The sequence below is a fragment of the Fukomys damarensis genome, unplaced genomic scaffold, assembly GCF_012274545.1.
Source record: "Fukomys damarensis isolate Sample0158 unplaced genomic scaffold, DMR_v1.0_HiC HiC_scaffold_25, whole genome shotgun sequence".
In the NCBI taxonomy this organism is placed as follows: domain Eukaryota; kingdom Metazoa; phylum Chordata; class Mammalia; order Rodentia; family Bathyergidae; genus Fukomys; species Fukomys damarensis.
This window is the reverse complement of record NW_022900937.1, coordinates 7,828,913-7,848,382: the sequence shown is the minus strand read 5'-3', so window position 1 is coordinate 7,848,382 and position 19,470 is coordinate 7,828,913. Positions and strand designations below refer to the sequence as shown.

Genomic DNA, 19,470 nt, shown 5'->3' with positions numbered 1-19,470 from the left:
CCTTGATTATCTTTCAGTTTTATCATAAACTTGTTAAATAGTCTGTGATAGAATTTTCATTACTGACATCTTTTATTATATTGCATATTTTTGCCTCTTCCATTATTGCTTCAATCACTTCCAACTTTCTGGATTATCAATAGTTCTTCTATGCACCTTCATAGAAATAAGCCTTCCCATGCATGTATTCCTAATTATGACCCAGGGGTAAGTGAAAAATAGCTCTTCCTAACCTACTCCTGCAGAAGAATTAGCAGGATGTCTCAGGTGTTGCTATGGGAGAATTACTTACCTCTCTTTGCTTTAAAGTATAATAAACAAAATCGGTTTCCTGCTCTTTATCAATTCACAAAATGATTGAACTAGTTTTGTCCATCTTCTCACTTCTGTTTGTGCATGTAAGGAAGGAGAGAGACAAATGGGCGAGACTACTTAGCAAAGTGTTTAAATTCATGGGAAAAATAAAGGCTAATTCTCATCTCTTTTCAAACAAGACCAGCACTGGAAGAAATCTGGAAATGATAGGTGTCCATTATCTCTGAAACTTTCATAAGACAGAAACAAAACAAAGCAATAACAAAACACCGCCACCAACTCCAACAACAGTCCTCTCCTCAGATGTCTCTGTCCTGTAGACAGTCTTCGTGAGCATGCAGCTCCTGTTGCTCTCTTGTGGTTGCTTTGTCTGTGTTCTTTTGATTTTTTTGTTTTTGTTTTTTCCTGTGCTGGGATCAGAGCCCAGGACACTGTGCATGCCAGGCGAGGCTCTGCACCTGTTACCCCGCCTTCATTCTGCTTCTCTGGTGCCCTGGCTGTGGAGATCAGTGCCACCTGTCATCTGGGTCCAAAGAGACCCATGTTCTAACTCCCTCTGGCTGCACTTCTGGGCTCTTCTTCCTCTTCTTCTGTCAGTGCCCTTCAGCCAAACCCCACCAGGAACAGACTTGTACTTGAACCACCTGGGTTTTCTGTGTGCTGCCGTGTGGAGAGGCATTCCAGGCGGTGGGTGGGTGGGGGAGTCTGTGTAGAGGAGCATTAGAAAGATGATCGCATTTAGGCTGGGGTTATGTCCATTGAGGGAGCATTTAAGAAAGCTTGGATTCGCAGTAGTACACTTGCTCTCTGGAGGCAGGGGTATTTCATGCTTCTGTGCGATGATGGGATATTCATGGCTCCACTCAGAAGGAGCCTCAGCTGTTGCAGTTTGCTTGAGACTGAGTGACTTCTGAAGACATACTGCTTCTGGGTCCTAAGCCACGACATGTTCTTCACAAGGCAAGAGAAATCAGAGTCCAAGGCTCCACCAGTCATGGTGACAGCAGCTGCCTGCTGCTGCTCTGTGGCAGTGTGGGTGCAGTGCCAGGCTGGCTCGGGGAGCCCAGGCCACCTTCCTGACAGCCAGGCGCTGGCTCTGGGGCTGCCTTCCCCTGTACACTTCTCCACAAGTCTCCCCTTTGGGGGCTTGGGAGACACTTTTGGGTGAGGCGAAGACTTTATAGGTGCCAGCTTCTCTTTGTGATTCTTGACTTTAGCCATCCTGCTTCCCGGCCCTAAGGACACGTTTGGCTTTGAGACATTGAGTAATAAAACAGTGTCCATCACTAGCTGCATGTTTTTTCAGTAGTGAACAATATTTTAACACTTGACACAAAATGTTAAATCATTTAATGTTAAAATATCAGCAAGATACGCTACCCTTCTTTGAGATTCAAAATTCACACTAGTATATTGCAGTGCTCTTGGATATAATACTATAAAGAAATCCAAGTTATTCGATAGAGAAAATATATTTTCATAGCACACATTCATATTTTGATGAAGACTAGTATTTCATTATTTAACTAACACTTTTACTGTTAAACGAATATTAAACTAATATTTCATAGGCATACCGGTTTGTCTCATAGTGATTCTTATAAAACTTAAAAGTATATGTAAAATGTAAAAATAATTCTTAAGCAAAATTTTCTGATTTAGGAAGGGAATCTGGGGATGGAAAAGATGGGAGGGTGGCAAGGGGAAGGGAAGGGAAAATGATCAAGAGGAGATAATGCATAAGATCCTAATAAGATTACTGACATTTAGAAATGGGAAGAAAGGAGCTAAAGGTGTAGGGAAGGTGGGATGGGTAGGGGAAGGGTAATAAGGGAAAAGAAAAAAATGTGAGATAATGAAAAGATGGAAATAAAGTGTTTGTATATGGGGAGGGGAGAGGGGGTGAAGGGAGTGCAGAGGTAAGGGGAAAAAATGAGAATCAAGACCTGTCATGTAGAGGTACAAGATCCCAACAATGAATGTAACTATACTGTATCCCTAAAATGTACCAATAAATTCAATTAAAGCTGAAAAAATGAGATAATGCATGTATATCAACCCTCTGAGGCAAATTCAAACATACACTAACAAAAATGAAAACTAAAAATAGGATAATGTTCCTTTGTAACTATCATAGAAAAGAAACAGTCTAATGTGCTACAGGTTTATTATTCCAATATTAAGAGAGAATATACAAATTCTATCTCCTTCCCAAAATTTATCCTCCATTTTGCTTCCTATTTACCCTTTGGGTTTCCCACATAAGAGAAACAAGGCAATATTTAAATTTGTGTGTCTGACTGATTTCACCTGAAATTATGGTTTCAATGTACATTCATTTACCTAAAAATGTTTCAGGATTATCCTTTCTATATCTGAGTAGTGCTCCATCATATATAAATGCCACAGTATTCTGTATCCATTCATCTATTAATGGGCATCCAGGCTGTTTCCAATGCAAATAGTCAATAGATTTAGTTGTTATAAACTGTGCAGCTATAAACATGCATATCACTGAATTACAATACTGGTAATTAAGGAATAAAATGGAGGACAGATATTGGGATGTAGGAAGAACTTGGTCAAATAGGAAGTGGAACAAGGAATTAGGAAGAGGAAGGGAAAAAGGGATTAACAAAAAAGACTGTAAGGAAAAAATGGAAATAAAACTTTTATAAATGACGAGGGGAAGAGGAGTTGAAGGACAGGGAGGAGAATATGAAAAATAAATTAATCTTTGGCAGGTTGAAATCCAGTTTTTCCAACTCCAGTTATTAAAGACGCTATCTTGCCTCCACTGTGGATGGTTGGCTCCTTTGTCAAAGATGAGGTAGCTGAGTACATCTTCAGTTGTTTCTGTATCTTCCAATCTATTCCACTGATCCTTGGGTCTGTTTCTTCACCAGTATCATGCTGTTTTTGTCAGCGTGGCTTTGTAGTATAGTTTCAAATTGGGAATTGTTATATCCGCTGCCATGTCTCTGTTGCCTAGGATGGCTTTTGCTATTCTAGGTTCTTGTGGTTCCAAATGAATTTTTGGATTAGTTCTTTCTAGTTCTGTGAAAGATACTGTTGCCATTTCAATCAACATTGCACTGAATCTGTATAGCAGTTTTGGTAGTATGGTCATTTTCACTATTTTGATTCTTCCTACCCAGGAGCAGGAGATATCTTTCCATTTTCTTATATCCTCTACAAGTTCCCAATGATTAATATAACTGTACTGTATTTCTAAAGTGTACCAATAAAATCAATGAGGGGAGAAAAACAAATTAAGATATATTATGTACAGGTACAAATTCCCCATGATGGTGTATAATTATTATGTATGTCAAATATGTTCTAATACAAAAAAATTTTTAAAGAGAAAATATAAATGGTGATTGCAATTATCCTAAAGTTCTTAATAATATATGAATACTAGATGATGAATAGATGATATAATAGTTGCTATAGTTTAATCATAAAGGTTATAATCTAACTAAATTAAGAAACAGCATTTTAACGATTAATGTATGTTTAAGTAGTACAGCTATCCTCAGGCCTGTGCAGTCGTCCATCTCTTTTATAAAACCTATTGGTCAGCACTTAGTATTTGTAATAGTGCAGGAAATAATATAGTGTAATCTGCAATCCCCAAATGTTCTCTAGATTCTGAAGCCTACCTTGAAGTTGCTGTTCCAACAGACCACAGAGTGAACAATCCTGAGGAAAGGAGAGACAGAAACAAAGCTGAAGACTCTTTGGGAACCTCCAGAGGTGCCTCATCCCTGGCCATGGTGCTGCCTGCCGAAGTCCCTTGTGAGGTCAGCAACACTGTATTGCTATATAAGTGGCCCTGTTGTTCACTTAGTAGATGCAACATTTCACTAGAATGTCAGCTGTAATTTTACAGCTGGCCTCTTGGTCCACTTTGTTCAGGCTATGTTGCTGTAAACTACAAGAATATCTGGCAATTAGCTGGCATTTCATAAATATTTATTGTCCGGTTGGATATTGGAGAATATACAAAAGCTTAATTTTTTCAAGTGTTATATAACATTTTGCAAACAGATATATAATTGCTATCTATACAGATCTGGGTACTTAAAAGAAAGTTGGATTCATAGTAAACAGACTAAAGTATTTTACTTTCCTAAAGAGAACTAGATCCTTGAATAGAATTTAATAATTTTTATTTTTTGTTCAACCAGTTTCTCAATTATGCATGTAGATATCCCCACAAAGCCTCATAGATGGCACTTTTCAGAGCTGCCTGGATCTAGGGTGTGTGATACTGGGATTAAGGTGTGTGATACTAAATCAGTCCACTGATTGGAATTAGCATAATTCTCAGTATGGATAATGGGAAGCACACCTTGGATAGGGGTGGCACTAATCAATAGGCTTCTAGCCTGAGTGGAATATAAAGGGACAGAAAGAAGTCAGTCTTAATGCTTGCTGCTTACTGCCTTCTGCCTACCCTGCTATGGACTGTTTCTTCTCTGCGATGCCCCTCTGCCCTGCTACCCTGCCGTGGAGCCTGCCAACTATGGACTAAAACATCTACAAACAAGAAACTGAAATAAACCTTTCCTCCTTTAACTTTAGGTGCCAGATATTTTGTCTCAGCAACGAGAAAATTAATTGGCATTATTAAGTGGAAATATAAGATCCATGAGAGCTGATCTTTCAGGGAAGAGTCATATAAGATTGGGGAAAGATTTCTAAGACAACTTATGGTAACATACTCTGGACAGATCTTCCTGCTAAATCTCCCTGAGAATGAGCCACCAAAATGATCCCTGGGTGGACTTTGGCCTGGCTCTCTGGTGAGATGATCTGACAACCAAAAGATGGGGCCTTGATGTCTATAGTGGCCTTGAGCAGAAAAAGCCAAAGATGCAGAAGGACCATTCAGCGTCCTATTGGTGGCAGCCAGAGAATCCGCATTCCCTGATGGCTGGGGCTTACTGATGGCTTCTGGTGGTTCCCTTAACCCTGTGATGGGGGGAAGCTCGGCATTCTGCAAGGCTGGGCAAGCTTGATTCTCTGCCTTCCCCCAAAACATATGCCTACGCAGGAGAAGCACTATACTGAGCTACCATGCCATCCATTCAGATGAAGGCAAAATGCTTCAACACTACCTTGGCAGCCTCGGGACTCACGGTTGCAGGTTTGTGGGAGCTGACAAATGATCAGGCAAAGAAAATCACAGCATGTTTAAGACACAGGAGTTTGTGGAGGGAGCTTACCTGCACATCCCAAGCTGAGTACTCCCACTGAGTTGGAAATAATGGGAGATATAAGAAGTGTAACAAAAAGAGAAATGTGAGCTGCTCCCAAATAGATGACATTATTAAGTGGAAATCAAAGAAAAGAAAAAAAATCTGAAGAAAAAATAGCTCACTAGAGTTATACAGGGAGTCTCAGTAGGTGCTTTAAAACATATCTGCAACAATAAAATGTGTGCGCTGTAAAATCCACTCTGTTATTAAATTTGCAAAGAAATCAAGTTCCAAAATCAAGTGTCACTTCCTCTAGGAGAGGTTATGCTCTGCAGGTGGCCAGTTAGGGTAGAGGTTCTTTCAGTAGCTCAACCGTAGACCTTTTTCTACTGATGTGGATGAAATTCTTTCAGATTCTCTGAGGATAAATTATTTCAATATCACCTCTCTCTTGGGTAGCTCACTCTAAAATATTCTAAGAGTTACAAGGATATATAAGATCATTTTAATACCAGTCCCATTCCTTACAAGTTCAAAATAAGCTAATCCTTCAGACCAAAAGCAGTTATCCCAGCACAGCCTTGCATACTCCATACGTAGTTCTAAGTACAATCCAAGTCCCTGTGATGGTTGCCAGGCACCACAGAAAAGAACATTTGCATCCAGCTGAGCAAAAATCCTGTTCCAATTTTACACTGGTAAAGTACAGTGTCTGCCAGTTGTCCAAAAGCACACTTTGATCTTCAGGTCACTTCTGAGGAGTCTTCCAATTATAGGGAGACAGAGGCCCTGTACTTGAGAAGGGACAGTTTAAGCTTCCCTGACCCCCTAAGTGATCCAGAACTGTACAGTGCTATTTCTGCCCAGGGCCTGGGCTGTTCTGGAATGGGCTTGCTTTGCACCTGGCATCTTCACAGCCTGTTCTTTCCCCGCTTGGTCCTTCTGTCTCCAGCATGAGTTGGGACGTAATGTTCTCTGGGCGTGGGCGTTAGGCAGGGTCCCTCCTGCACTGCCTCTGCTGTGGAATTGTGGGTCTGTGGACCTCCCTCCCCATCCCTGCGTTGGTTGGTCACTAACCCAGGCAGTGGGTGATGCTCTTGCTGAACGTGGGCAGCATGGAGCCTCAGGTTAGCACCGAGCATTGTCCTGGCCACAGCCTCTGTCCTGGGTATCACAGAACCAGGGCTTCTGCCCAGTAGATGCAGCAATGGTCACCCAGCTGGGACAACTGCAAATGCCAACGGGGGTCACCCTAGTCCCCCTCAGAGAAGGAGGGAAAATCCACCCCCCCCAGACTTGGGAACCATGCAGGAGTGGCACAGAAGGGCGTCACCGTCAGACCTGCCGCTCCCAGCCATCAGTGTTCTGTGCCCCTCCAGGGCTTCTCTGCAAGCCACCCTGCTGTCCGATAGTCACTCACTGGAGCTGGCTAATCCTCAAGGGCTGCTTCCAGTCGCTCCTTTTTATTTTTCTTTGTAGTATTGTTATTGCTGTACTGGGGAATGAACCTAAGGCCTTCACCCGGAATGACACTCCCAGCCCTTTTTCATATTTTGAGACAAGATCTCACTGAGTTGCCAATTTACCAAGCTGGGCTGGAATTTGCAACCCTCCTGCCTCAGCCTGCCACCATTCCAGGATGTGGGATGTGTACCTCCCTGCTTGGCTCTGTCACTCCCTTTATAATTTTTACCCACAGCTTTAGAGGGGTCCTTCAAATGTGTGCCCCATGGGAGCCCCTCCCAACAGGCCAGAGTCTGTCTCTATAGCTTCACCTCTCCAGTCTCTGTGAGTCTCTTCCCCTCCTGTCTCCCTTTCCTTTTGGAAGAACCTGCCTGCTGCAGTCTCAGCTCTTCTGCCCCCAAATCTCTCCCTTCCTTCAGTACAATCAAGGCATAGTCCTTTCTTCTTCCTGTTATCCTCTCACTGAAACTCCCCCATGTCCTGAAGATGAGACTATAAAGCCAGATCACACATTGACTTCTTGAACAAATTCAGTTCTTAAAGACACAGCGCAACCCCAAAGACCACTGTAGTGCCTTTATCAGCATTCGATCTGTATTAATGGCATTCAGTAGTTTCCTATCTGAATCGCGGAACACGGCAACTCCTCTAATGAGGGCTACATTTTGTGACCTGCTCACTCACACACCTGTGTGTCTGAAGGGACCCTGAGTCTTCATCCCCACAGATCTGCAGACTTTGGAATCAGCAAATCTAGAGACCTCCAGATGTCAGGGAAGACATGCCCCTTGGGCACCTCAGAATCTGCCTCACCGATTACCTCTTACCAGTGGCCCCCAATTCGATTTGAAACAGTACACAAGAGCTACCAGCACTGCCCATCACTTCTGGCCCTAAATCAAGAGTCAGTCCTTCGTGACCAACCTTACCTTAAAGCTTCATCTGTGGTTTAATTTTCAAAGCTCAATCATCAGAGTAAAAGATGACTGTACACAGGCATCGAGGCCTGAGATGTTGATTCTGTGAAGGGCCGCCCTTCTGGAGCTGAGACGTACAGGGTGCAAAAGACACCTTTTTCCTACAAAAGACTGATTTGCTCTCAGATTACCAGGGGACCATTAAAGGCTACACAGAGAATTTTTTAAAAATGTTTTTCTTACCTTCAGAGGTCTAGACATAAATGATCTGTTACGTGGGGAACATAGAGTTTTCAAAGCTTTCCAAGTGACTGTCAAAGTGAGAATTAGCAGCCAAACTAGGAGCCATTGTCACAAGCAAATTCCTGCTCTGCTGTCCTGGGCCACTCCGATGCCCACCAGGGACCTGCACGGCCCTGGCCCCACGACCAGGATGTGATGCATGGAAGGAGCCACTGGTCACCACCATAGCCCATGACAAGTTCTTGAGGTCGCGGGGATTGAAGTCTCCTCCCATCTGTGCTTACAGAATCATTTAAGCTGAAGACACCTGCACCGGCAGGACCACACTTCACGGCTGACCTGTTCCATTGTGCACCAGCTTTCAGCTCTGTTCTTTAGGCTTCCAGACTTGTGACCAGTGCAGGAAAACATTAGAGTTTGGAAGTTACCATTGCCATAACCCACTCTCTCTGATTTCTCAGGCCCAAATGAGGGACACACAGAGGCTGAGAGTCGGACAGCAGCCTCATGGCTGACAAAACTCCAGCATCTCGGTACTTTCGCCAGTGAGTTGAATTCGCCCACAGGACCGTGGCAGGGCTTCCCTCTGAGCAGGCTGCTGACTGTGGGTGTAGCACGAAGCAGACGAAGCAGACCATGTTCCATGTGAAAATATCATGTTTAAAATACATAGACACAGAATGTCTCTTAGGTGTGTAACTTGTACAAGATGCCACGAGGCAGTGAGAACATAAAAACTCCCTTGTGGTGTGCAAGATCTAGCTGGGAAGCCAAGACAACAGACGTGAGGAACTAGAAAAGTAGAGGGCGTGACCAAGCTGGACTCCACTACGGGGTATGGGTGTGCACTGCACAAGAATCCCCTCAGAATTCCGAACTCCTGGGGGTAGAGGTTCCCGGAGGGTTTGGTAGAGGTAGTGAAACCTGAGTTGGAGCCTCCATGGATAGTGGAAGTCTGGGGAGAGAACAGGAAAAGCGGATAAATAGGACAATGTCATGGACACACAGGCCAGCTCTCTAATTTGCAGTGCAGAATGAAAACTCAAGGCCCTTTGTTCAAGTTATTAAGCATTACAAGGCAGTGATGAGCAAGCCTTAAGCCAAGAACAGGGTCCTTGTGTGAGGGCACAGGTCACAGCCCAAGAAGCCGGCCCTGGGTGCACATGAAGAGGCATGTGCCTCATTCCCACTGGTTAGGATGCTTGTCTCTTGTTTAGAATTTTTCTCTGGAAATAGTTGAAAGGCAGCACCCTGCCCTCTACTAAAGGAACCAATCTGATGCCTAAGAAGTAGCTGGTGCAGGCTCTCAGGAACAAGAGCGAGTCGGCAACATGAGTAAAGCATTTGCAGAGCACAGCCACTGGCCAGCTTCGGAAAGAGCAGAGTCAGAGTCAAGCCTGGAGTGGTCCGTGAGTGGAAAAGAACTGGGAAGAGGATCTGGAGGAAAGAGCCAAAGCGAGTGGGACGGAAGAGTCAAGGTAGGGTGACAGACGAGAAGGACCAAAGGCACCAAAGACCCCGGGAAGGGCAGGCTCCCCAACTTCCACAGGTTGCCATGGAGGACGAGGATGACGGGGATCCAGGGAACTCTTTGAAGATTGGGTGTTTTCTCTATATGCAGTTTAGTGGGGTGAGGGGGATTTAGTTCAAAAATAGCCTATGGGCAAATATTGGGGAGCATGACTCTTGCAAAAAATGCCTGGAGTAGATGGGTGGATCAACTGGAATTATTTGGTACCACTGACATCTTATTTGTGCAGTCTCTTGGGTACAAGCATTAAAATGAAAGTTTTATTGATTTGTGAGTTATGCTTAGGGAGATTACCAAGTAAGAGCGTTCTGAAATGATCGATTTTGATAAATGTGATGTTATGAGTGGATATAGATGGAGTTCCTGTTTATTTGTTGTGAGGCTGAAATTCAGTAGGACTTTGAAGAAAGCCTTTGAAAGTGATACCTCAGATAAGGAAAAAGAAGAATATTTCCTTTTTCTAAAAGGGATAGCATGACATAAAGAGCAGCATGGATTTAGAAGCGAATGGTTCTGATTATCTCCGGGATGTAATTAAAAGTGATCATTGCTCCGCTGCAAAAAGAAAAGAAGTAAACATGTTGCCCATGTTTGTTTTGGGGTGAGTATGTTTCCCACTCTGAGATGTACAGCAGCCAAAAGACATATTTTTCCTATGACAAATTGATTTGTTCTCAAATTACTAGGGGGCCATTACACAGAGAAATTTTAAAAAACCTGTTTTTCCTACCTTCAGAGGTCTAGAAATAAATAATCTGTTATAAGGTGGAGATAGAGTTTTTAAAGCTTTCCCAGTGACTGTGAAAATGAAAATTAACAGCCAAACTAGGAGCCATTGTCACAAGCAAATTCCTGCTCTCCTGACCCGGGACAATCCGATGCCCACCAGGGACTTGCACGGCCCTGGCCCCGTGACCAGGATGTGACACATGGAAGGAGCCGCTGATCACAGCCATAGCCCATGACAAGCTCCTGAGGTCGTGGGGATTGAAGTCTCCTCCCATCTGTGCTTACAGAATCATTTAAGCTGAAGACACCTGCGCAGGCAGGACCACACTTCACGGCCGACCTGTTTCATCGTGCATTGTTCTATTGTGTGTGTATCCCAAGGTGGAAGGAAAAATCTGTGTGTAGAAAGTGCTTACTATAATTCCTAGTGTAGTACAGGCACCCAACAAATGTTTCTTCTTCTCTTTTCTCTGCAGCAACTCTATTCATTTCTAGTCTCTGCCCCAAAAGAGTTCTTCAAAAACACATTGACTTATGTTTACAAATTCAGCTTTTCCCACTTAATTAAATCTTGAATCTTGTGGATTTGTAAGCTTTGGTCATTTCAAAAACCTTCAGATTTACTCATAAAAAACAAACAGCAACCAGAGAGTTTCTACTACACCAAAACCATGGGACATTTAAAGATGGTATTATGCTTGAATGGTAAGAGGTCTTAGCATCTCATGGACAGAGAAGAAACTCAAGCTCAAGACAGCTGGAGGGGAAGACTTCATGAGTAGTTGCGTTCTAGGCCTCTGCTGGGATGCTGGGAAATGCCACAGGGCCAGGAGCAGGGAGAGGTGAGAGGAAAAAGGGTTCTCAATTCTCACTACCTGTTCCCTGCCAAATATGGTGTTGGGGGGAAACACTCCATAAACCCCAGATTGACACTTTTTTTTTTTGGTACTGGGGATTGAATTCAGATCCTTTTGCTTACAAGGCAGGCATCAGAACCACTGAGCAAAATCCCCAGCCCTTGGTACATTTAAAATATAGCAAGAATCACATTTGCATATTTCATTTCTGAATATGACTGCAGACATAACAGGGTAAAGGACCTCAGTGATAGCATATGACCTTTATAATTCATAGATGTAATGGGTTCTTTGGTTAAGGCAAACTGTTTCAAGTGCTCAGTTGGGTTCCGTCTTCACTTTACAGAATCCTGGTGAGATATTCATTTTTCTGAAAGATGAAGTAGTTGGTGAATCGGTGGAGGTTGAGTTTGCATCAGATGCTAAGTGCATTCGAGCACGGCCAGCCCTTTGGGATAAGAACATCTGGCATATGAAAGCCCTAGGTAAGAATTTTATGCTTTAGTAAGTATAAAACATCATCCTAAGTTCCTTTCATTAAATTTATAATAAATGGTTTCACTTCCCTACAGAAACTAGCCCTGTCCTGCAGGTGCTTCCTGCGTTGAGCTTTCACACACCCAAGGTTGTTATTATTAATCTGGACTTGTGAGAGTGAGAATGTGTAAATTATGAGAAGTCAAGTTCTGGACCATGTAGTGAAATGACAGCCAGCATCACAGTGTCTTTAAACATGTCCCCAGAGAGCACTTCAAGACATGTCAGCTGTTACATATGGAACTAAAATGAGGGCCTTTATTGCAGCAGTAGGATTAGCAGATTCTAGGATTTTATTAATAAGCTTTGTGTCCCCTTCCCTGGCAAAGCCTCAGAATACATTTTTGGAAAACATCATCTTCACCATTGTGTAATCATGGTACCATCTCTGCAGATAATCTTTCCATCATTCCTTGACCTCATTTGAAAAGGGGTCACTTGGTGACCTAGCCCTGCTCACTACATGATAAATTCTATTAGATGTAAAATTCCAGATGGAGTAGCCATGTGCACCACCGCGGTAATTGTATTAAAATCAAAATATTATAAATTAGTCTCTGAGTGTTTTGATATAACTGCAAGAATGCTTGTTTTATTATAGCCTTTTATAATGAGATAATAAAATTATCTTATAAGAATTTCATAAATATGAACCTCACAAAACATCTTGAAATGCAAAGGTGCTTGGTATTATCACAAACTTGAAAATGGGGTAAAAATATTTAAAATTGGGGATTTAGCCCAGTGGCACATCTGCCTTGCAAATGGTCCTGAGTTCAATCCCCAGCACACAGAAAGGAAACAATTTTTGAAGTTGAAGAACATCAAGCACACATCCTGTCACCACCAGCCCCTTTAGAATGTAGCTATTATGCAATCTAAGTACAGGATGTTCCTCAACCTGTGTCTGCTATGCAAAGAGCCTGTCCCTGGGTACTTCTCCTTGCACAGCTTAGCCTGGAGCAGCACTACAAGAAGGAAAGGCTCTGTCCTCAGACTTTAGAAAGCTTCAGACCCTACCTTCTGCTATGGTCAAGCACGTGCAGGGGTGAAATGGGAGAGAACACTGTCACGTTCCTCTTCCTTGTTTCCTGTCACAAAGCCCCCTAATGAGTGTGTGAAAAAAATGCTCAACGTGACCAATCATCCAAGAAGTGTAATCAAAATCACAGTGAGGTGTCATCTCACCCCAGTCAGATGGGCCACTCTCAAAAGACAAAATTGAAGAATGTTGGCGAGGATGTAGCAGAGGAAACTTCTACCCAACTCTTGGGAAGGCAACTCATGCAGTTGCGATGGGAAACACTCTAGCTCCTCACAGGACAGAAGAATCACAACCGAGCCCCAACAGAGTCTTGAAACTGGGCTCTACCATCATCCACAGTAAAAGAAAAACGAGAAACATGAACAACAAATTTATTTACAACCTAGGCAAATTGGGAGGGCAGCTTGTCCTCTCGCCTCAAACCCACAGAAGAGATCCAACACATAGATGGGACAGAGCCCACACTGGGCATTGGGCACGCACAGGAGTCAGGGGTGCCTGTGACCTCAGTGGGTGAAAGTCTAATAGCGTCCGAACTCTCAGCATCAGGGCTGGGGTGGCAGGTTCCCTTCCAGCAGGAGACAACTCTATGAATCCGGATATGGGGCTCAGCTCTAATACCCTAATTCTAAGAGGGTCTGTTCAGGATGATCAGGTGATGCAGCCGCACCAAAGGAAGCAGTCGCTGTGTCCAGGAGACCTGTGCACCCTGTGTTACTGCAGTACTGTGCACGGCTGAGAAGTATGGGGAATCTGGCCAGGCGTTCATCAGAGGATGAATAACAAAGACAAAAGGTGCTCATATATGTATGTATGTGTTTGCCTGTGTGTACCTAATACTCCGTGTAATACCACGGAATGATTATGCAACCCTAAAAGGGTCAAATCCTGTCATTTGAGGCACTAAGGAAAAGGCATTATGTTAATCAGCCAGGCACAGGAAATGAAAGCCACTTGTCCCTACTCCTCTGTAGAAGCTAAAGAAGTCAGTCACACAGAAGGAAAGAGTGAGGTAAGGGAGGGCTGGAGGCCAGGAAGGGGAAGAGCAGGCAATAAAAGCTGGATTGGGGGTACAAGGGTCAGTGAGACCAGGAGGAGCCATTCTTGTGTTCCTCAGCTCTACAGCGATGAACTACGCATTTCAAAATACCTAGAGGAGAAGCATTTCTCACAGAAATGATAAACTCTTCATAGAAATGCTGGCTACCCTAATTTGATCACAACACATTGTATACATGCATCAAATTGCAATGCTGAGCTGAATAAATAAGTATAAATATTGTATCCATTTAAATTTTATAAATAAAAAGTGAAATATGAAATGAGTGTCAAAATTCAAATTTTTTAGCAGGAAACTAATATTCCCTGTCTCCCAAGACATGTTCATGTGGTTAAATAACAAATTTTTAGTTAAAAAAATAATAAACCACTATTTACCAGCTATACTAGTTAAACTTCTACAAGTCATTCTTCTAGCTGTTGTGTTGTGTAAATTAATGAGACATTGTCTTCCAAAATCTTGGTTTCTACACAGCAATGTAAGAGATAGGTTCAGGAACCCGGGTGAGAATATGGATGGAAAATGCCCTGGTAGAAATGGCATTTGACTGTCACTTTTGCCAGCTTATGGCACTAGAGTTTGAAATGTTTTGAACCTTCCACAGCAAGTACTGCATTTTCGGTCATAACTCAGGCATCCACAACTATATGATGAAAGCAAGGGTTTAAAAGCAATACTAGACTAATGATTTCAGTGTTATCAGGCGAAGAGCTTTAAGGTTGGCACTCCCATTCTTAGAAGAAAAAGCTGAACCAATTAAAAAATGGCTACTCTTTTTGAATACGTAGAGAAGGGAGGTTGCAGTGTGTAGGGGTGGAAATCACCATCTCTCCTCACCCATCATAAGGGCCACAGCCTATACCTTGATAGCCAAATACAGGATAATGGGGAAAGAAGCGAGCAAGCTTATTTCATCCAAGTTTTTACCACCCAGGAATCTTCAACTAGAAGACCCAAAGACTCAAAGAAAGTAATTTTCATTCTTATGCTTAGTGAAGAATGGACAGTGTATAAAACTATGACTGGATCAAGGGATGACCCCGTGACTGTAGCCTGAGGAAGGCCTTTCTGTGCAGCACTCTCTCCTCCCAGGAATGACGAAGAACCCTGGAGTGAGGACCCAGAGAGGAGGGCAGACTGGCCTCTCCAGGCTCTGTGGTTCAGGGTTTCCAGTTGCTCGATCCACTCAATGGAGGGAATTAGGGGAGGAAATGGTAGGACGGGAAAGGGTCACAATGACTCGGTTCTGGGCCCTTCAAACCTCCTTCAGCTCAAAGTAGTCAGCATGCAAAGGCTTTGCCTTTGGGGTTATTGACACCTGAACTTCAGCAAGAGCAAATCACTGTGCAAAAATCTGGACAGCAAAGTAAAATACAAGAGTCACTGAGCTCATCTTTCCTGGAGTAGAAGCCACTGGAGCCTTAATCTGGTAGAAGCAATTAATTTTGCTAAATTGCTGGAAGCTATGAGTGGATTAATTTCACAGTCAGAAACCCCTAAGGCGACAGCACTTTAGGAGCCCCTCACTTGATCAGGACTTACCTCCAGGAACCCCACTTGATTCATGTCATGAAAGTGGGACAAGAGACCCTCACAGGATGGCTGCGTCAGAGGAGGAGCAATCACAGTGAAATCCTCCCAGCAAATTCTACAAACGAAAACCAAGGGAAACACTTGCCAAGAGCTCTGCCCAACCAGGGAAGTCTCCACCCACAGCTGCCTTCTGTCCCGCTCAAGGGGGAGGCTGGAAGCTATGCCACCAGCAGAGACACTTGTGGTGTCACAGCCAAGAGATACATAAGACTGATGCCTCCCATCCCCATGACCCCTGTCCCACTGCAGTGACGAAGGACTACAGCTTGAAGAGCTTCAAAACTCAGGAGTGCTGTGAACAGTATAGATGCCAGAGGGACATAAGGCCAGGACAACAGCGGAATGGGGAGCCTGCGGCACATGCAGTGGCAGAAAACACTGAACACAGCACAGCTCCAAGTCAGATTATTACACATTTGTTCACAGCAAGGCTGTTTACTTCAGTTCTTCTTGCCTGATACATGTCTGGCTTTCAAGCAAAAATCACAAGGTATACAAAAGAAAAAAATCCACCAAAATAAAACAATGTAAAAGAAACAAAGCAAGGGCAAGGATGTTTTCAGACTTAGGTGTAGTACAGATGTTGAAATTATCAGACAAGGAATTTCCAATAAATCTAATTAATGTGTTAAAGATACTCATGCAAAAAAAAAGTCAATGTCGTGCAAGAACATATGGGTAGTGTAAACAGATAGAAATTCTGAGGAAGAAATCAAGAGGAGTTCCAGAGATCTAAAAACACTGCATTGGCAATCAATGGTCACTTGAAAGGCTCATTCACAGACTGGACGTGAGTGCGAAAAGAGCCACTGAACACAAAGATAGATCAATGAGAATTTCCCAAATTTAAGGCAAAAAGAAAAAAGAATTAAAAAATAGAATTGAATATCAAAGACATATGCAACAATTTTAAAAAGACATAATATGCATGTATTTGGAATATAAAAAGAATGAAAAAAGCACAAGAAATACACAGATACTCATGACCATATTAGGGTTCTCTAGGGGAACAGAATCAACAGAAAATAGGTGTCTAATTATGCAAGGGGATTTATTAGACAGGCTCACAGGGCCAGAGGCGAAGAGTTCTCCCTTGCTGTCTGCAGGATCAGAGCAGAACAATCCATGGCTGTCCCCACCCTGGAGAGCCAAAGGCCCCATCACTGCTCATCCCTGGAGAGCTGGAAGCTTAAGAACAGGAGGGACCCAGGGCTGTGGGCCTCGAAGCTCCCTGAAGAGCCACCAGGGTGAGTCTGCGTTTAAAAGCCAGGAAGAACTGGGACCTAAAGACCAATGAGCAAAGGCAACTGCAGCAAAGGAGGCGCTCACTCAGGAAGACTGGAGGTCCTCACAAATGGGTGAACTCCCTTCCTCTTTCCTCTTTGTATTCCATCTGGGCTACAGGCCTATTGGTTGGTGCCACCCATGCCCAGGCTGGGGCTTCCCCCACCCCTGGGTTTGAGGCCTACCTGTCAATCATCCACAGACACACCCAGAGCTCTACCAATCTGCTAGTGGTTCTTACTTGTGCCAAGTTCACACATCACAGTTACAGAATCACACTGATCATGATGCAAGCTCACATCCACGAGGACTTTGGGCTAAGGCAACTGGAAGTTATATCTAACCCTGTAAAAGCACATCAGGAGGCTCTGAGCTAGAAACATCAACTAATTCTATGCAGAAGGAAGAGGGTAGTCATGTAGCACAACCAGACAAACCTAACACAACAGGGGACAGCTCGTTAAAAGCTGAAAGGAATGCATAATACACCCTCGAAAATAGTGTCTCTGTATTAATTAAGAAACTCTGGTCTAGATAATTCATGCTTTAAAAATGAACGTGAAAAAGACTTTGTGTCAAATGTTATCCCAAACTTCCTTCCGGAAAAAAATAGATTTTTATGACCAATTTATGTTTCTAGATATCATAATTCAAGAAAACCATTTTGATATATTTTAAATTGAGGTTAATTTTTAGGCATGACCAAGGTTCTGAAGCCACCTATTTTTATTCATGATGCTCTGATCCACAGAGGCCACATTGGTATCTGATCTCACTCCTCCATTCATTCAGTGTCTGCCACGTTAAAATTCCTTCGTAAAGGAATGCAGCTTCTCATGCAACAGGAATACACAAGCAAAAGCGCTCTGAGATTGGCAGATGTGTGAAATGTCTACTTTTATGGAAGTAGTGAAATATTTTTGCTATTCCGTACTGTCCTTGGATTCTGTTTTCCATAAACCACTTCATTAAGGGGAAGACAAGTTAAATGGAAAACCGAAACGTTGACAAGGCTTATGTGGGCCAGAATTTACTACACAAATAGCATTAATGATCGAGAAAAGCATGCTGATTTCTTTACCATGTTTATCCTGGACATGAAAATCTTACAATGATAATCTCTTAAAAAGACAAAGACTTCATCCATAAAGAAGGAGAAGCTTGAGTCATTGGAAGAAAACGGCTGCACCTCAAGATCATTATGTTGAGTGAAATAAATCAGACACACAAGCTTAAATCATAGTTTCTCTCATATGAGAAACCCAAATTAGAAATAGCAAAATAAAAGGTAACAGGAAGTTGTGAGATGGGCCTTTTCAAATGGGAAGAGGTAAGAGATGGAGGTAGGAAGAGGGGGGTAAGGGGCTGAGAAAAGGAACTGACACGTGCTGTGTACACAAGCCAACTCCACGAAAGTGGCATAAACATTGGGCGCTCAAACACAGACTAATAAAAACTTTTTAAAGGATAAATTCACTGGTGTGGTGTGGAGTTTGAGATTTGAACTTCAAGTGGGGCTCCTTTATCATTGCATCGCTGTAGTGTCTGTAGGATTTTATGTCAAGTTGCTTCAGGATTTCCCTCCACTCTACACCTTTCCTCCTCACCGCTGACTCTCACGCTCTTGCTTGGTTTGCTGGCCTTGCCCTGTATTGTGTGGGCTTCCTTTATTACATGTTACTGCCTACCTAAGGCTGATGGTGAACAGCAGAATTTACTTTGGATATATCCCATTTGCATCTTTAAATTGGCTGGTCTCTATTTTTATTGAAAAGCTGCAAAATGTACTCTCTGTAGCAAGCCCATGTTAAGGTATTATTGTGTTAAAGTATTATTGTGCTCATGACCATGTACAACAGGCCAATTCGATTTCTATCACTAAGGAGGTGTTTGGATCAGACTACTCCATGAGCAAGTCTCTCTTACACGCAGGTCTAACAGTAACTAGGTCTGGATTAATTACTTCTACTCGGCAGATAGGAAAACACTTAACAGCAATATGACAATTCTAGGGGCAGCTCTTCAGTGGGTTACTCCAAAAACAACGTCATTCTCAGTAGATCCCCTGGGAGAGTTTTGAGTTCACATACCAGAATTAAATTACGTTAGACTGGAAAGAGGTTAAAATGTTTTAAGTATGCTATATCAAAGAAGAGTCAAGCAATCCTTTTCCACGTGTGTCTCTCAAGATTCATTTCCTTACTCCCTTCAGGTTATGTTCCTCATAAAATGAGGAACTAATTTTTCCCCCAAAACCAAATTCAAAATCTTCTATCAAAATCATCCTATAACTGGCTGCAATAAAATGGAAATTTAAATCGAAAAAACAACACCTTCCTGAAATCTTTTCTTAGCTGGAGTGAGTTGAAAACTGTCTTCCATCCTCACACTGCTGTAGCTCGTGCCCTGTGATTTACACTTTCAGCTTTCAGTGGGCTCCTCTGATATTCTCTATGGGAGGAGCCCTTCTCATTCAAGACAGAGCTTCTACTTTTCTGCATGCATCCTTTTTAGAAGCTATATATCCAGTAAGAATATTGGAGGAGGATGCTTTAGCTCCATCATTTAAATAAGCCTAACATTGCTTTTGTTGCCTTTAAATTTTGCTGAATAAAATCATAAGAGTTCTGTGAACTTCTTCATGAGATAAAGTAAAATAAGTGCTTAATGCTTAATAAATTTTAAATA

At 42.8% G+C, this 19,470-nt stretch overlaps 1 protein-coding gene across 2 annotated transcripts in view; it reads left to right on the top strand.

The window, feature by feature from the left end:
• Positions 1-19,470, top strand: part of Bank1 (B cell scaffold protein with ankyrin repeats 1) — a 212,253-nt gene that overhangs the window by 30,651 nt on the left and 162,132 nt on the right. For both annotated transcript variants that reach the window (XM_033756173.1, XM_033756174.1), the window contains exons 3-4: positions 3,967-4,121; positions 11,610-11,748. In XM_033756173.1, the coding sequence (XP_033612064.1) occupies positions 3,967-4,121; positions 11,610-11,748 (294 nt within the window). The remainder of the gene's footprint in view (positions 1-3,966; positions 4,122-11,609; positions 11,749-19,470) is intronic.